The 15,872-nt window shown below is 40.4% G+C and overlaps 2 protein-coding genes across 3 annotated transcripts; one reads left to right on the top strand and one right to left on the bottom strand.

Annotated features, from left to right (window-relative positions):
- Nucleotides 1-25: 25 nt before the first annotated feature.
- Nucleotides 26-11,777, bottom strand: LOC132117328 (PWWP domain-containing protein 2A-like). 2 transcript variants are annotated; one of them, XM_059526559.1, is made up of 3 exons: nucleotides 10,683-11,777; nucleotides 4,191-6,145; nucleotides 26-989 (listed from the first exon to the last, which is right to left on the bottom strand). In XM_059526559.1, the coding sequence occupies exons 1-2, from the start codon at nucleotides 11,735-11,737 to the stop codon at nucleotides 4,210-4,212; spliced, it is 2,991 nt and encodes a 996-aa protein (XP_059382542.1). In that variant the 5' UTR covers nucleotides 11,738-11,777; the 3' UTR covers nucleotides 26-989; nucleotides 4,191-4,209. The 2 variants fall into 2 exon arrangements, with proteins under 2 accessions (XP_059382542.1, XP_059382541.1); XM_059526558.1 differs by lacking the exon at nucleotides 26-989 and having other exon boundaries at nucleotides 3,802-6,145.
- Nucleotides 11,778-14,105: 2,328 nt separating this feature from the next.
- LOC132116748 (gastrotropin-like) lies at nucleotides 14,106-15,561 on the top strand. Its single transcript, XM_059525619.1, has 4 exons — nucleotides 14,106-14,243; nucleotides 14,962-15,137; nucleotides 15,252-15,341; nucleotides 15,424-15,561. Exons 1-4 carry the CDS (start codon nucleotides 14,177-14,179, stop codon nucleotides 15,484-15,486), a joined length of 396 nt encoding a protein of 131 aa, XP_059381602.1. The 5' UTR covers nucleotides 14,106-14,176; the 3' UTR covers nucleotides 15,487-15,561.
- Nucleotides 15,562-15,872: the final 311 nt, after the last annotated feature.

The following is a 15,872-nucleotide window of genomic DNA, read 5'->3' as shown; positions in this document are numbered from 1 at the left end:
CACAGCTTGGTACAAGGCAAAAAAACAGGTTTAATTTCATCGAGCTATACATTTAATACAGTAATAAAACAAATTTACACCCACAACCACCATCTTCATATGTATACCCGGGATTGTACTGAAACGCATGTATGTACAACAGCGAGACAAAGTCAAGCAGCTGTTTCTCGCTCACTCTAAATTCTCTTTTTACAGGCCTCAGGTTGAGCGTGTGCAATGAATGATGCTAACAGGAAAACCTTGAAGCAAAGACTGAGAGATAGAAAAGATGCGTTCTTACTGTCATGTTCGACTTGTATAAGAAAATCATTTATAAATGGAGAGGAGCACAAAAAAGGTCAAAATCGACTAACTAGTGGGTTGGAGTGATTTGTAAATCTGTACAGATTGCATTGATCATTGAATGTGTGACGTACCACAGAGTGGAAAACTTCAAGCTCTCTTCAAGAACAGTCTAGACTGTATTAAGGCTCAGAATTTCGCATTATAAAGGAGCACAGATGTTGGGAAAGAACACTGGGATTTTATCCAAGACTAGAAGCACAAGATCCAATCCTCTGTAATTGTACTGTGAAGCATAGCACATGCAATACTTATTGCATTTTTACATCAAATATTTTAATAAGTTATATCTTTCAAACACTTAAAACCCTGCTTTAACGTGTGCTGGATTGCTACCTACAATTCACAATGGCCGTAACTCCCCTGTGCTGTTCAGTATTTGCAAGTGTCCTTTCACATGCTTTAAACTAAAGCCTGCGTAAAGAAAAATCTGGTTTGAAAAATTCATTTCAGCATGACGGATTAGGAAATAGATGGAGAGTCTGTTATTCATTGTTATAAATATATAATTCTTTTCTTAAATAAAAATAATTTCTCCAGTACACCTGCTTCTCCGCATGTGGATGGCTCCTCTCATATGACTGGCTCTTGACCAATGACAGTGCTTTGGGCAACGGAATAATCAGCAGCCCTTCAGAGTTGCAGCACTGGAAAAACAAACAAACAGATGGTCAGAATTGATCTCAGGCAGGATTATTACATTTTTTATATTAAAAAGAAAACTATATACCCTTTGAGAGTTAATGTAAGATTCTAAGATCTAAAAAAAAAAAAAGATCCCGTGTAACATATTTTGCCATCATCCACTGGCTAATAATAGAAATTAATTCACTTTTCAGGAATTGCTTAATTTCAATCATCTAATGTTTAAAGAACAAAGAAAATCAGCTTCTTACTATGTTGGTACAGTGGGCAATTGCACTTAAATAACCAAGAGAATAATAACACTGAACTTCAGGCATATTCTGACAATCATCTATGAAAAATTATTGACTTGCTCCCTAGTCCTTTACTGAAATTACTTGAAAGAAGATTTGGTTCACAGAATTTTACAGTCTAGAAATAAATGAGCTTTAAAAAGTGGGAGTTATTTTTTGACATTTTCAACTAGCATTGAATATTTCCTCATACGAAGCCAGGTAGGGAAACACATCCAATTTTCTTTCAACATTTGATGTTTCTTCCATGTATATTCGAAGCAAATCAAACTTATTGAATTAAGGTCTCTTTACATTAAAGTTTCATGTCATGCACCGCTGTTTTTCCATTGTAATGTCAGATCTTATAAAGCCAAGAAAATGTGGACGCTGACAACAAATACAAACTCGCAAAACAGAGATCCACTGAAATGTCAAATCACTAAAACTATTTATGACAACCCTGTGTATCTTAATTTACTTTATGACGTGTAATTACAGTCTGGCACATTTTGGTTTAGTTTGCCCTACAGTTTTCTCATCTGTTTGCAGGTATGAAAATCTGTTCCATTGTAGTTCATTGCGAACTGACAGACAACAGTCACTAGTTTGGTTGGGCTGTCATGATTTGTCAATTGATTTTTTTGTTTTGTTTTAGAGAAACACATGGAAAAACAGCTTTTCCCAAAACAGGGTTGTGAACTAGGCCACACCTGAGACAAATATGGTTTGAAGTGAAATTGTAGTTTAAGAAGATAAAATATGAAATGGTATTAAGAAGATAAAATATGAAAATAATGACGACTAGATAAAATTCTTGAAGTTCACAGTTTATTTATATACTCTTAAAACATCAGAAAACATGTACACAATATCTTCAACTGTTACTTTTTTTCAATGGTTTTACAGCATTCTCTGACCTGCAAACAGATAAAAGTAAAAAATAAGCTGCTGAAATAAAACAAAGCCAACCACCAAAATAAATACAGTTTTTACTCCTTTACACAAACCTCCGTAAGTCAGTCAGTGTGGTCTACCAAGCATTGTTTTTTTCCCTCAAGTCATCAATCTCTACCTGCTAAAGTCAAAAGACCAAGATATATCTTACAGTATGTCCCTTTTCAGATGTGTAAATATAACTGGACAGTTAAAGATGCTAATGGACATAACCATGATTACAGACAAGAAATCAAATCAGAGATAATGCTCTTCCACACAAATAAAATCACTGGTTCTCAACACTGAAATAGGATCCAGGCCATTCACCTTCAATTCAGTCAGGCAAAATACATTTGGAACTCTTTACATACAAGACCTTCAGCCCTATTTTGCAAATAGTGAAAAGACAAAAAATAAAGTTCAGGCACAACAAATAAATTGAAAACACAATTATCCTTAGCAAAACATGAGACGATGAATACTGGAATCTGAACAAATCAATGAACAACTAAACCAGCCAGAGGCCCATAATTATGAGGAACATATTCAAACATATGAAAACTGCTGCCTTGTGCTCCAATACCCTACTTTGCAGTGGGACACCAGGTGTTTTCATGAAGTTACTTAATGGAACTCATTTTAAAAGAGCTTCGCATTCCACTGCAGCTACATCAAAACTTAGGTTTACCTTTTGATGTGATATGCCTAAATTGGACAAACATATGGAGCCATACAAAAGATGCTCAGTAATCCATTTAACATGTATGCACTCCCAAATTACTGCAAAAACTAAGTTGGAATGGCCAGCGGGTTGGCTGAGTAACAGGAACAATTTCGCCATAATCAGACATACAAAAAGCAGTCTAAGATGCAAACATATGACAATGGCAGGAGCGAGCAAACAAGTGGAGGAGATAAAAGAAGCTGTGAACAGGGCAAGTAGATTTGGGAGGAATGAGCTTGGGAAGCAGATGTTGTAGCTGCGAGAGGTGGGGAAAGAGGATGCACAGATAGACTGGCAGGTTTCTCCGTGTCTGAGGTGGTACACACTGCCTTTACAGAGTCGCTGTGCTCTCCTCACAGTGGCACTTGAGGTGGCTTCGGCTTACAGGCACCCCCCCCCCCCATAACAGCAGCACGACTGGCTGCAAAGCCAAGGCTGGCCAAGAGCCACACCCAGATCAACAGCCATATGCTTAGATCACTGCACTTGGATTAGTCGTCTCAGAACATCTGAGAAAGATCAGCACCAAAGCCCCTTTTTCTACCTGAGTGAGGCACTACCCAGTAGTGTCAACTCTGTTACACAACTTCCATGATAAAAGAAAACAATTCAAGGATGGCCTAAGTGAAATCCAAGACTTGAGTTCATGTAAAGGAGATTGGAAACATTAGGAATCCGACGTCTAGAAATATTGTAGTGATAGAAAATCCAGCAGGAATCTGAACTTATAACACTTTCTCTGATCATCCAAAAGGAAGCATTAACTGTGCTAAATTAGGGATCTAGACTAAATAGCAGTTGAACGGCCACCGTTTAGTTGGTCTTAGAATGGGTTCAAGCAGACATTTTCACAAGTCTAATTCTTCAGGTGAAAGCTAATCAAGCTCAAAAAACCCACTCTTTTAATGTTTACATGGACCTTCGACAACAGACATTGACCAAGAACAACGAGGTTCAAGGCAAACAAAAATTCCACTCAAGAACCCATAAAATATTTTCCTAGAAATAACCATCATCTGATTTCAGTATAATAAATTTATGATGATATGATAAGATCATAAGACTGGTTACATAGGGGCTAGATACATGACAAGTGAACCTTTTGCTTTCATTTACTCAATTCAACCCCCTTCTCTTGCTATCTCAACGAAAATAAATTAGTCCTGGTTGCCTTTTCTTGATTTCACTCTGGAAGCTGACTGGGTACAGCAAAGTTTGAGAGGTGTCAAAAGGGGGACAGGGCCAACTCGATTGCCTGTTTTGCCTACCTTACTAAGGTACACCACCTCACGTCTCAAACTGAGTTAGCAAGGCTCGGACCTCGGGTGTGAGCTGCTTGGCAGCCTTGGCGGCCTCAGTGATGGCTTTACGATACAGGCCTTTTCTCTTCTTGTCAAAGCGAGACTGAAAGTTTTCTAGAAATGGGGCAAGTTGAGTAATGGCCAGGAAGGAAGTAGTGGGTGACCCAAACCAAGAGACCCGGGCCTCCTGTCTGACTAAGAGCCCATTATCTTTGCGACTCACTGTGATGGCTAGGATGCGGGCAGGCCACCAAGGGAAGCCAAGGATTTTGGCCCAAACAATGTCCCCTACACAAATTGTCCTGCCATCCAGGGCAATGTACTTCGTAACGTTTTTGGAAAAGACAGCAGCTTTGAGGGATTTACTGCACTTTTTGTTGTCCTTAGGAGCAGAAGGAGATGCAGAGGCAAAAGCGGAGGACGTGCCAGGGGCAGGGGCCGATCGCAAATCACCAGGAGGGGGGAATTCAAACGTTTCGATAGAGCTACACTCAGAATTTGATGACTTTAAGTCATCTGCACTATCAATGCTGCACATGGAGGTACTAGAGGAGTCGTGATGGCTGGGGTTAAGGGTCATGTAGACCACTAGGTTACCAGCCTTGCCCCCACGCGTCTCCCGCTTTTCCACCCGCCCCTCCTGTTCCTCTGGCTCAGCTTGGGGTTCACTGTATTCTGGGGCTGGGAGGGGCTCGGGTTGGGCCTGGCTGAGCAGGGACTCGATTGCTTTTTCTGGCCTCTGGGGCTCTACAGCTGTGGTAACTTGGCTTGCAGAGCAGGAGGAGGAGGAGGAGCGTGTGGAGGTGCAGTGGGGCATGGCTGGTTTAGGCAGCGTTAAACGGCCCCCTCCCGGCACTTTCTCCAAGCAAGGCAGCTTACATGAGGAAGAATTGTTCTCTTCATTACGGTACCTTTGGGGCTTGATGCGCATCCTGGGTGGCAAGGGGTTGGAACCTGGACCTCCTCCACTGATCTGCTGCAGTCGCCTGGTGAAGTGGACCTTTTGGTGGGCTTCCTGGAGGGCAGCAGCCCTGGTTATGGCCTTAGTGTTCCCACTACTGCCTGTGACTGTCTCTCCATGTCTTCTCTGAGCCTTGGCCATCTTCAGCACCTCTCGTGCTTTGGAGTGATCAACATTTTTGCTCTGAAGCACTTTTTTGGCATTGAGTTGCACTCGAGAGTTAGCCGAGGACGTGGTTGTAGTAGAAACCCCCTTCATCATTTTGTTCCCAACAGCTGCACCTTTGACCTGACTATGGCCCAGAGAAGAGGCGGTGGCCGACGACACCCGTACAGCCGAACCCTGCCGTTTGGGCCCATCAGTACCACGGCTCTTCTCGTCAGAACGTGGATCACTACGGGGCCGCTTACCAGCAGCTGCCGCTGCGCTATCATTACGCCGTCTTTTGGCATCGTCACTTCGGCAGTCCGAAATGGGGCCTCTGCGTGTTTCACGCTTGTCCCCTTGCACCACAGCCCCTTTACATTTATCACACAGAACTTGTCTTGGTCGGAGCTTGATGGCATTCATTATAGAAGTGGGCTCCTCTCTATACAGCCTACGCTTGGGCCGCCTGATTTTGCGTGGTAGAGGCTGAGGTAATGACTGGTTGTAGGTGTCCCTAATGAACAGTGGAGGTGGATAAGGGGCCCCCTCCTGAAACAAAGGAGGTGGTTTTGAGGTCCATGGGTTAGGTTGAGGGTTGGGACAGTGATGGGGCACTGCGGCAGTCTCAGCAGGATCCTTCAGAGGGGCATCCGAAGCATCCGCAGGGTCCTTAATGGGGACATCACTAGGTCCTTGAGTGACATCCTTATCGGTCTCTGACTGGAATGATTCCATCTTTAGCTGCATAGATTCTGGTTTGTCCTTATACTCTCTTTTGGGGAACACGGTTATAGGAATCCCATAAGGTCCAAACCTGAGGTACAGAAGAAGAGAAAAGACAAAGACGCTAAGATTAAACTCAATGTGGATAGGGTCTAATCCCTGTTTTCTCAAATCTAAAAAAAAAATTATAGCATGCACTACTAGGCTATATTTGATTGTTTTATCATACAACTGAAGAATTACTGTGAGGTCTTAAAGCAGGCATTATTTTGCATCGGTCACATTATTGCTCTGTTTTTATTTAAATGTATTTTCATCTTGTCATGTTTGTATTCATGAGATGGGAAGAATGATTAACTGACAAAGCAGGGGTACAGATTATTTTCTGCAACAATAATACAGCAAAGAAAATGCATGATAGGATAAAATGCCTCCAACTGTAGTGGCTTTAGTTTTCAAAATTACAGTACCCTTTCCTAGTGTAGTATATTTTATTACATTAAAATAGGATATATACACCTCTACAAAAGGAGGAAGAACAGGCAAGTCTAAAAAATGAACTGAAACCATTCTAACTTTGTCTGTAAGCTGATCTTGTTTGGCCCAAAGCGTGATATTAGAAGTTAAGCGCACTGAACAAAATATTATACTAAAACATCGTTGGATGTCAAAAACAGACACTTGGGCCTGAAAGAACCATTATCTGTGGAAATCACCCTGTTCACAGTTTTCACTTTATATCCAATATGGGTCAAGAAGAACTTACTCCACAATCATTTATATTCTGCAGAGTAAAGTACTAACCAACATCTTATTTCAGAAGTTAACTGACACCTTCACACACTGGTCCAGCTTTAGCTTTAATAGGCACACACACACACAAAAATTCTATCTAATACACTGATACTTATGTGTATCAAAATCAGATGATATATATTTTTAATCTATGTTGCATATTGTCCTGTAGAATAAGAGTGTAACAAATGTGCCCTGGAAATACTGCCCCATAAAAAAAGGTTGAGTTTGTGATCTGTTAACTGGCAGACGAATATACATTGTACCAAACTTGCAATAGCTAACACTTAAAAGAGGGAGTGATCTGACAATCCTGAGATATGTTTCTCCCATTAGACATTTCATCCAGAAACTGGGAATGATCTAATGTTGAAAAATGCAAATGAAGATAGCCTTTAGAGCAGAAGATAAAAATAAACTGGACAGTATGTCTGGCAAACCACTTCAATGCCATGACACAAACTTTGTCAGTCTTTGACAGTTTCAAGTTTACTCCGTGTACTGTGGCTTTTACATCACAAAGGAACAGTGGGACCTTCAAAAGGAAATTATTCCACACCCAAGACATTAGCTGCTTTTAACTAATTATAGAATGTATATTCATCTATCCATCCGTCACCATGTCCATCTTGTGTCACCACTTCAAAACATCAGCAATTACACTAACCCATTAAAGACCAAATGGAAAATGAGGAAAGGAAGTTTGAGTTTTTTCCCACACCCTCACAGGTGCCTTACTCACAGGAAACATGAAATTAGCTGAGCTAGTTCCACTTTCTCAGTTAAGAGCATGTTTTTGCTTCTGTTTGAGATTCAGAGCTGTAACGCATTTCATCATTAACATTAACTCAAGACACTAATACTGAGGGCCTTCAAGGAGACTAACACTTAAGACTTAAAGAGTAACTAAACCCTAAACCAACTTTTTTTAGTTAATGATCTATAAGAATGGGGCTTTATTAGTGCTGTTCATTGTTTCAGGTAACTTTTTTGACATTTGAGTTTAAAGTGTTTTAATTCTATAATATATGGTGTAAAAACGTCTGAGTGTTGCCCTCTTCAGGTTGAACGGTGGCTACTGCAGTTGATTTTTCCTATTGGATGTTGCGGTGGCAAGTGATGTAAGCGGTGGCAGGTGACGTAAGCAGTTTCCAGCTCACCACGCCCCTTGGTACGAGCTACCACGCCCTTGGCAGTATAAAACCATCTTGTTCCGTCAAAATCACTGTAGTGAGTCAGGAGTTGGAATTGCGGGTATTAAAACGATCAGGATAGACTATTATAGCATCTATTTAGCATATCAATTATATAGTTATTTAGATCTTCAAGTTAGCGTAGATTTATCTGTATTTAGTACAGTGGTCCGGATGGTACGTAGGTGTGTTGCTGGTTGTGACAGCACTGCTGGACTGCATAGTTTTCCAGCAGACTTTAAAATTAGGCGCCAGTGGTTGCATGCACTTGGCCTGGAAGATCGCGACTTCCCGCCTAGAGCTGGAGTGTGCAAACTGCATTTTACACGGGGTTGCTTCTCCAACACAATGGAGGTGGAAATGGGCTTCTCCACACAGCTCGCGCTGAAAAGCGACGCGGTGCGGGAGTTAAGACCGCAGTTTGAGCCAGTTGCTCGAATTGATATGAACAGACACCCCGACATCCTCCACTTCAGGTGAAGGTAGGTGAGAAAAGTCCTCTACTTCAAATGATCGCTCTGTTGCAAAGCTACTTGCGTCACTACAGTCACTCTCCATTTTAGCTGTCAATCAATCCGTCACTGCGGGTCTCATGTTCACGCCGGTCTCGCTCAGCCCCGCCCTCGGTTTGTCCCCTCTATCTCCGCTGTGATCTGCCCACTTTTCAGCATTTTTCAAATATTGTCAGTGGGTGGAGTCAGGCTCTGACCAGGGGTTTAGTTACCCTTTAAGTTAAACTTAAGTGGCAGCATCTGTGACATGCTGTGAAGTACAGAACATGATTTCAACTCGTCCTACAGTTTATAGAAATGTAAAAAAAGAAAAGAAAAAGAGGCTTTTTCAACCTATAATAATTGTTTAAAATAGTACTCATGCCATCTATGTCAGGGTTTCCCAAACAGGGGATCGCGAATAACTAGCGGGTTTGTGAGGGAACTACATGGGGTTCCTGAGTTGAGCTAATAATTAATTATATTTAATGTAAAAATAAAGTATGGAGCTTCACGATCATTGCAATACATCTTAGTGTGATTATCAAATCAAATGCTGTATTTTAATTAAATATGCATAGTCTGATGTGTTGTGTTACAAAGTGAAGTGATTCAGTGTTTTTAGTTCACACTTCACAGCGAATGCAGCAAACTCCATCTCTGCATTTGATGTGAGTTTAAAGTGCAAATGGCAATGCAACGTACGTTAGATTTAATTTATTTACACATTCACATATTTTCCGACATTTTTGTGGACAGAAGTCTACAGCTTGCATTCCGCCAAAATAAAAGCTTGAGAAATTGAAATGTTCGTAGCTTCAGGGTTTTGGCATTTGAAAGTGAATTTAAGACATAAATATTAATATTGTAACTTGGTGTAAAATAAAGTTATTATTACAAGAATTACTAATGAAGATTCATTTTTTATTTTACATTAAAATTGTTATTCACAGCAGTAATATCTTTAAAAAAATTGAATTAAAAAAAGTTAATTATTATTATTTTTTTTTATGTTTGATTGGGTTCTTAAAACACGAATGTGAATATAATGTGGACTTAGACACTATCACAACTAAAAAGAAAGTTTAAATTATGTATCTATTTACTTGCATGTCATGTGACCATCACTGACCTCCGAAAACTGTAAACATGCAAATTTGTCATTGAATTATTAAAATATTAACTTGAAATCTCAGAGCATTCTTCAAGTAAATATTTATCGCTTGAGGGGTTCGGCTGTCAAAAAAAGTTTGAGAATCCCTGGTCTTTGTCATTGGGGGTGAGGCTAAAGATGATGGGCATCTTTGGAATATGCCCACAGCATCATTTTAATCCTGAAATGACTGATTACTTTTGATTTTATGGTTTATCAGCATTGAGAAATCTCTCTAAAGGTGTCCAGGTGATGTAATCACTTCCTAACAATGTTACGACACAGGTTCTTCAGGACACATTCCCTACACAGCAACTACACAAGAATGTTTCATGTTGACTTCTCTCAAGTGAGAATTGAACAGAGACTGGAGATCCCACTATAAACTGGGCTATGCTATGATTCATCCCTGACACCCAGAGAAAATGTGTGAACGAGGGTGTTGAGACAGACAAACTGTAGGAGCAATTTGTAGGGTGTTAATCACCAGCATAACACCGTTTTCTCCCCGGTTTTAATGTAATGTAATGACAGACTTCAACAATTTTGATTATTCTTGTGTGGTTATTTTTATGACCTGGATTACTTTGTAAATTTAACTGGTTGCATGTCACTATTTAAACGATTAAGTAAAATGTGATAAAAAAAATAAAAAAAAGATGGAGGTCGGTCACACCAACCAAAATAAGGATTTTCTCTTGTACAATATAATACAATGCAGCTTTTATATACATAATTTAGAAAAATTAAAAGCAGTAAAATAATAAAATAAAACAGACAAACAGATAAATAAAACAGTAACATTAATGGATTAATATTTATGAAGAATAAAGCTATAATCCAAATTATAGTGGTAGTTTATGAAATAAAAGATAATTTCCAAACCAATATTTAATGGTGAAGATGCCGTTTATCTTTATGACAGCTACAAAAGCTAACTTTGGGAAGTATGCTGGATGTATAACTGCAATTTCTTTGCAAAAATACCATGTTTACCTTTTCGAAAGGTCCATGAGGACCCCAGAGAAGATCTTCTCGCCCAAGCGAAACGACACCACGAGCGCATCGTCGATGATGTGATCTAGCGTGACTCGAACCTCGGAGCCGAGCATCAGGCGCTCCACGGCGCCGGGCTCCGCCGCACACAGAACCGGGGCTTTCGTCTCCTCCGACTCCCTGTCGGGCTCGCGGAGGTCCGTTGTGAAGCTCAGCTGATGAAGAGGATGCGAGCGCATGTCCTCCGCCTCAGCTGCGGAGAGGAGCGACTGATCCACCTCCGCTGGAAGTTTGGGAGAGTCCTTACTGGAAACAGTAGAAAAGTCACTCATGCAGCTCTGACCCACTGATTCTGCCAGCGAAGTGTCCTCCGCAGCGGACAGGGAGTCCAGGTGGTCTGAGGGGTGCGGGGTGTCATGGAAAGCATCCTCCTGAGTTTTGAGTTCTGACCCGAGAGCATCGGTTGCGGGTTCGGGATCCGGCTGCGAGAAGCCTATGAGTTCACACTCCAGATCGGTAGGATGGTTTGATGCGGGATTGGAGTCGTATTCGACAGCCAGAGACAGTCCGGTTTTGGGCTCCGACGGAACCTGAGCGGGAAGGGAATGCAAGAAGACCACAGAGGGCTGGGAGTCTGAGACGGGGCTGGGGGGCAAAAGGCAGGGGCTAGATTCGAGAGCACCGACCTCGTTTGCAGCCTCCACCTTCGGCAAGAAGGATTCCTCGTAATCTGTGCACCTGCAGTCCATAAGCACGGGCTGCTCGGCTGTGCCCAGGCGGACCCAGGACCCCCCCGTCTCGGTGCGCTCTCCGTCCGCGTGGGGAGCGAGGGCTTTTCCCGCGGCTTGAAGGTCCGGCCTTCTGATTTCCATTTGGACCTGGCTGCATTCCTGAACTGCATCCACATCCTCGGGTTGATGACAAAGCTCCCTTTCCGGGACGGAGTGGGCCTCTAGGTCGACCACATGCTCTCCCAGCTCGGGTTCGTAGTCCACCCCGTCCCTCGCTGTTGTTGATGCAGCAGCAGCTCCTGGCTCCGCAGCCACGGCCGCCATTTTCTTTCCGCTTTGCAACTACTACTTGGCCCTGTCCCCCTGAGAAGATAAGAGCCCGCCCACTTACAACTACTGACACTTCCTATTGGCTGCTTCAACGTTCGGTTTCACTGGTTGGCTCGTGTTCTTGCCGTTTACAGGAAATCTCTTGAAACACTATTGTGATTGGCTCCTATTATGTCAATATACTTTATTATGAAGATACTACTTTGGCGCCACAAGGGGCGACGTTGAGTCGTTTATTGACGTCAGGGTTGTTGGCGTGGTCCATTTGTTTTTAATCTTCTTAAAGGTTGTTATTGCCAACTAGTGTTGTCATTGTTAACTAAATCTTGAAATTAAAGTTGAAATTAAGTTCAGTTAAATATAGATATTAGACGAAAGATTTCAAAACAAACGAAAATGAGAAATGTTGATTTTGCAACTACGTGAATTCTTGTTTTTAAAGTTGAGTTACTACACATAATAAAAAACTAATACAAATGTACTAAAACGTCAACTAAAATTTGAATGAAATATATTTAAAATAAAAACGATTTCAAAATATGAATACTGTAGTAGTATTCCCTCAATGTCAAAATGTCATTTAAGTGAAACACTCTGAAAATTTGGGTTTTATTCACATTTTTATGTTTTATTCAGAATGGTTCATAGTGTAATGAACTATGAACCATTTGGTTAATGGATAATTTCACTTGTAAAATAGCTATTTAATGGTATTGATTCATACAATTTTAATACCAATGCCATCTAGCATTCAGAAGTCTTTTGCATATTTGATAAGCTCATCTTAATCAGCAGCTAAATGTCAAGGTATAGTCAATGACCTACTGATCATCAGTGCACTGACCTTTCACCTTTCCTCTTGTCTCATGATACTCCCTCTTCTATTCTGTGAAGAGAAAGCTCAGCTGTAATGAGTCGCTACAGTGAGTGAACTCTGAAGGGGGCTAAATTTGAATTTCTCTGAAAATGACTTGCACATTTTCAGAATGGTTTAAACTTTCAGGCCTGAAGAACAGTTAAACTAAATGGTAAATATTCAGATTTCATGAAGAAACTGCATGCATTCAGATTTCTTTGGAAAAGTAATTTGTCAGCATATAATGTTTCAACATGACACATTTATTGTCCAACCGAGAGACATTTGAAAAAGAATGGTGGTATTATAAAAGTTGATGTTTCACTATGTGGTTTTCATTCATTACACTTTTCTTTTGGAGACAATATTGTGAAGGACAGTTTAATGAGTGTTTTGCAATCATACCATATAATGTAAGTGAATATGCTCTTCAGGGAGCTATGACAAGTGCCTGCTTGTGTCATTTAGTCAGTCTGTTTGCTTATATAGCAGCTTTCCCAATCCATTCAGTAGGCTGCAATAATTATTTTTTTATAATTATTTTGAAACTGCAGTTAATGCAAAATCATTTGTATTATGCTGTTGTAGCTACATATTCATGACAAAAGTGAAGGAAAAAATCTTCCTTGCAGCACTATCCCATGATATGCCTTAAACTTCACTGTTAATAATCATCAAATGACCTTTTGATGCTTCAGAAGTGCCTGTTCCCCGTTCCCCAAGAATCAATGTGTGCTTTCAGAGGTGAGAGCTTGCAGCTAGCTGAGAGCTCATCCTGTTCCGATCCTGCTTTTATCTATCTTCAGCTCATCATTCTGCTAGATTTGTGTGTGGTTGAGATCTTTGAAACTGAAATTTATCTGTAAATCTCAACATAAGACTTGAGAAAAAAAATGAAAATGTAAGGCCAAGGGGAAGGGAGATGATGTAGAATAGCATATCCTGATTTTTTCACTCTCTTATTGAGTTTTTCTTTTTTTTTTCTTTTTTTTTTGATGTACGAAAGATTTGTGTGGGTATAAAATACTATCTACTACAACATAGTAGATAGTTCCGTCTGACATAAAGCAGTTTCTGTCCTTTCAAGAACAAGGTCAAGGCAGATGGCCTTCAGTACTACCAAGCTTCAGAAAACCTGTTTTGTAGCTGGTTCATTACAAGAGATAGTCTGCACAAATGGGAGACATTGCTATATTACTCCCATTAATCATCTGTTTGTCGTGAATATTGACCATATAAACGGCAAGTGCTATTTCCATTATATCCACTGTTGTGTCATTGTACACACTCTATTGGAAAAGATTTTAAGCATGAATGATTTTCTTTCATTGCTCATGTATGGTACATCATTGCTACCCAGGTGACCGGCCGTGCGGTCATGCACTTGATGACTTGTGCTTTTGTGAGGCCATCGTAAAAGTTTATGGCTTGGTTATGGTGAGTGTGGGCCCATAATATCATGAAAAAAGAGGCAGAGTTGAAGATCGGTAGGGTATATAAGAGCAGAAAACTTCATCCATCAGTACTTCAGCTCTCAACTCGCTCTTCCTCTCTGCTCAACAATCAACGCCCAAACCATGGCTTTCAACGGAAAGTGGCAAGTCGAATCTCAGGATGGATATGAAGAGTTCTGCAAACTGATCGGTAAGCTGCAACTTTACAAACAACTAATTTCTGCTCTGTTGATGGCGGAAAGCCACACTCTTAAAAATAAAAGTTCTTAATTTTACACTTATGCTTCCATGAAGAACATTTAACATCCACAGAACCTTTCCACTGCAAAAAAATAAAAAGGTTCTTTATAGAAGAAAAGGGTTCTTTAGAATACCAAAATGTTCTTCACACAAAGAAAAAAGATGATTTATGAAATGCTATAACTTGAGAATTTCTGGCTGCACTTCCATGCACTTAATCCCAGGCTGCTCTAATTTAGACAGTCCTTGTAATATAAATTGCTTTAAACAAGAACATGTTCTGGTGTGTTTGCATCTCATTTGCAAGCACGTCTTCATGAACCTAAAAATAAATTCTATAAATTATTGGGTTTTCTATGGCATGGCTGGAAAATTAAGATTTGGGATCCTTGTTTTTAGGAGGACAGACACATTTCAATTTCAACATCTACAGGAAAAATTATGGAATAAAGATTTTTTAATGTTTCTGAAACACTTCTCTCTTTATGCTCACCAAGGCAGCATGTGCAATGTGTAATGTGAAATATTACTTTTGAACAACATTTTAAAATGTAATTAACTCCTGTTTTGGTACAACCGAATTGTAAGCAGCCATCACTCTAGTCTTCAGTGTCACATGATCCTTTAGAAATCATTCTAATGTGCCGATTCGGTCCTGTACGCCTCAGGTATCCCCGATGATGTCATCTCAAAGGGCCGTGACTTCAAGCTTGTGACAGAGGTCGTCCAGAACGGAGATGATTTCACATGGATCCAGTTCTACCCAAATAACCATGTTGTGACCAACAAATTCATCGTTGGCAAAGAGAGTGACATGGAGACTGTTGGAGGGAAGAAATTTAAGGTAGGACATTGTATCTTTCATGAGAGATCAGACTGAAGCTATGATGACTTCAGTGAGAATCTAAAAGGCTATGCAAGTGATTAAAAAAAACTCACATTTGCATGTCATTACTAGGGCATAGTCTCCATGGAAGGGGGCAAGCTGGCCATAAGTTTCCCCAAGTACCACCACACATCTGAGATCAGCGGTGGAAAGCTGGTGGAGGTGAGATATCATGAGATTTGACTTTGTGAAATAGGTTTCAATGCTTGTACAATAGCTAAAGTGCTTTTGCTTTGCTTTACAGACCTCCACAGCCACTGCTGATAGTGGTCCAGTTGTTTTTGTACGTACAAGCAAGAAGATCTAACTGCATTATTGAGATAAATGACCCTGTTCTGCTCTGAACTCTCATTTACTTGAATAAAGTGTACGAGCTAAACTGTCTAATGTCTCCTGATCTTTCTACTTCATCCTGCTAGTGCATAAAGTGATTCAGTGATGAAATGAGAATCCAATAATATCACATTTTAAAGAGATAAAATATTTAATCAAATTAGAATGATTGCTGGCTGCCTGACCACCACAGGAGGGCAGTCCACACTTCAATCCTGCATGTACCCTGCAGGCCAGTCTCCAACACAGACAAACACATTCATTTTTTTTTCTCATAACAAAGGAAGCAGGTGGAGGCTTGATTCATCAAGGTACCTTTTTTAATATTAAGGTATTTTTAAGAAAAAACTAAAATGGACA

Source organism: Carassius carassius, chromosome 36 (genome assembly GCF_963082965.1).
Source record: "Carassius carassius chromosome 36, fCarCar2.1, whole genome shotgun sequence".
NCBI lineage: Eukaryota > Metazoa > Chordata > Actinopteri > Cypriniformes > Cyprinidae > Carassius > Carassius carassius.
Note: the sequence above shows the minus strand (reverse complement) of the source record. Positions and strands in the feature narration are given on the sequence as shown.